At 40.8% G+C, this 2,379-nt stretch overlaps 1 protein-coding gene across 1 annotated transcript; it reads right to left on the reverse strand.

Annotated features, from left to right (window-relative positions):
• Nucleotides 1-416: 416 nt before the first annotated feature.
• LOC116409534 (phosphatidylinositol polyphosphate 5-phosphatase type IV-like) lies at nucleotides 417-1,925 on the reverse strand. Its single transcript, XM_031898198.1, has one exon. It carries the CDS (start codon nucleotides 1,923-1,925, stop codon nucleotides 417-419), a length of 1,509 nt encoding a protein of 502 aa, XP_031754058.1.
• Nucleotides 1,926-2,379: the final 454 nt, after the last annotated feature.

Below are 2,379 nucleotides of genomic sequence, written 5' to 3' on the forward strand. Positions count from 1 at the left end.
TATGAAGAATCTATCCTGTAGGTAGAATTCTACATGTGGTTATACGCTGGTTCAATCGTATTACACCATTGTGCGTTTTTTATCATAATTGCAGAGTATGTGGAGTGAGTTGCTGTACATAGTGCACCTTTGGAGGACTTTTATTTTATTCAATTGGACTTTAGGATCTACAGTTTTGTGGTTCTGCTTAGTTTCATTTACTTTCTTGGTCTTTTTATTCATATAGCACAGTGTTATATCATATTGTGTACCTCACTAAATGTGCAAGTACTTTGCGTGTTTTATTCAAAGGTGAAGAAAACTTAGTCATTGGCCCTCCCACCCTCCCCATGCCAATAGACTGTTAGTTTTCAGTTTTCTCATTTTTTTGTCTTTAATGTTAGTTCCTTTTTTAGTCCCATTATAGAAAGTTCATTTCAAACAGTCAAAGGAATGTTATTGGACCCTGGTTTTATCCATACTTTGAATAGCCCAAAAACAGGCTTGTGGTCCGATTGTCTCATAAGTGAGCAAGAGCCATATTTGAGAACATGGATATCCTCCTGATGCCGGCTCTTGTACATCACTCGATCAGTGTAGGAAGGCGTCCTCTGTTTCTTACTGGTGTCATAGTCATCGGATCCGATATTAAATCTATATGTGGGACGGAAATGTATTTCGCCTTCCTTAAATCCTTTGAATATAGAACCTTTAGTCACCTCTTCTGACAGCTGATCATACTGCAGGAGGGACCTCATGTCATTTTCTGGAAGGTTCTCTAGGATGGAATCAACTTCACTCCGACTCTTGCTCAAGCGGAAATTGAAGTCCCCAAACCAGAAGACTTCATCAAACCGGCTTGTTGCATCGTCGGGATCAGAGTAAATGGGGTTTGTGTCAGGAACATTTTTTGGGAGCTGCAGGTTTTTGATTATTTTCTCATAATTCTGTATTCTTTGCTTTACCTTGGAATCTCCTGCCGCAAAGTGGGCATTGATAAAAAGGAATGAGGTTCCAAAGAATGTAAATGAAGCAGCCAGAGCCCCTTTGGTCTTAATCATTGGGAAGAATCTCGTAGTGACAGTTGAACATTCAACCTCAGAGCAGAACCACGCGAGATCTCGCCTGATAAACAGAGACAGGTACAGGACACCGTGAGCTGCTGAGTGGAGCAAGACATAACGATCCCCCAGTGTCAGCTTCAGACGGTATTCCCATTCTTGCCTGTAGGGGCAGCCTTCTTGTACTCCGATAACATACAAGTCTTGTGCAGACTCGGCGCCCGATGGAAACAGGAAATCATCCAGTCTCTCTGGAAGATCCTTTTTTCCATTCATATTCCAGGTGGCAATAAAGATCCTTAGATTTTTTTGTGGAAGATGTCGTTCCAGTTCATCTTCTCCAAGTAAGCCTTGACCAACCAAGAGCCTCTCTTCTAGATGCCTTTTATGGCTGGTCTGGCTGGGAGAAACGCTAATGCGCTTTTTAGTGGTGTTACTGAAACACCAGTCAATGGCTAGTCCGAAGATTAATACCAGGAGAGCAAAGAGATAAACTAGCGAGTTCTCGTCATTCTCCTCATCTTCATCATTCTCTATTTCTTCATATTCTGGGTTTCCTTTGTGGAACTCCAGTGATGTGTGACGCGTATAAAGAAGCGCTGTGAATATCATTACTGATATTAGATGGGCCCAACCCATCCCCCTTCTATAGGGATGTCTCCAATAACGGCCAACAGTCCAGTTAATGGCAACTGCCAAGGTAAATACCATTAGTATAACTGAACCCAATGGGTAGATCTCTTCAATATCCGTATCTTTAACATTTCTAAATAATTCCAATTCTTCTGGTGTCAGGATGACTTTCTGAGTCAGTGAAGAGCGATCAGAGGAATGAAAACATTGTTCCAATAGGATAAGAAAAGCAATGAAAGGTGTGAAATTCATTGTTAGGGAAAGGTTGCTGAGCTCTAGTCAGCAGATGTTGTTCGAAGCAAGTCCCACTTCGAACTGAGCTCTGTGCTCAGTTTCAGGCTTTTATAGGCTGTTGTTACCATGGCAACCGCATACTAATGAGCTTGTGTTTACTTATCAGTGATGTCACAATGCAGTTGCTATGGTGACCACACAAAAGAAACGAATCTTATCAGTGTTGCCATGGTGACCGCATACTAATTAGCTTTTGTTACTTATCAGTGATGTCACAATGCAGTTGCTATGGTGATCACACAATAGTAGCTAAACCACAAACAAATTTGTTTGCTAGTATAGAATTGTCTTTAACCCTTTCACTGCCAGACAAGATTTTTAATCTTTTAAGTTAGGGAAATTTTATGGGGGCAATTTTAGTTTACCAAAGAAAACTATATATCATTTTTTTTCAGGGCAACCTAAGTTTTCA

Source organism: Xenopus tropicalis, chromosome 3, assembly GCF_000004195.4.
Source record: "Xenopus tropicalis strain Nigerian chromosome 3, UCB_Xtro_10.0, whole genome shotgun sequence".
In the NCBI taxonomy this organism is placed as follows: domain Eukaryota; kingdom Metazoa; phylum Chordata; class Amphibia; order Anura; family Pipidae; genus Xenopus; species Xenopus tropicalis.

Coding starts and splice junctions, on each gene's coding strand:
- LOC116409534 (XM_031898198.1), bottom strand. CDS start 1,925: ATGAATTTCACACCTTTCATTGCTTTTCTTATCCTATTGGAACAATGT.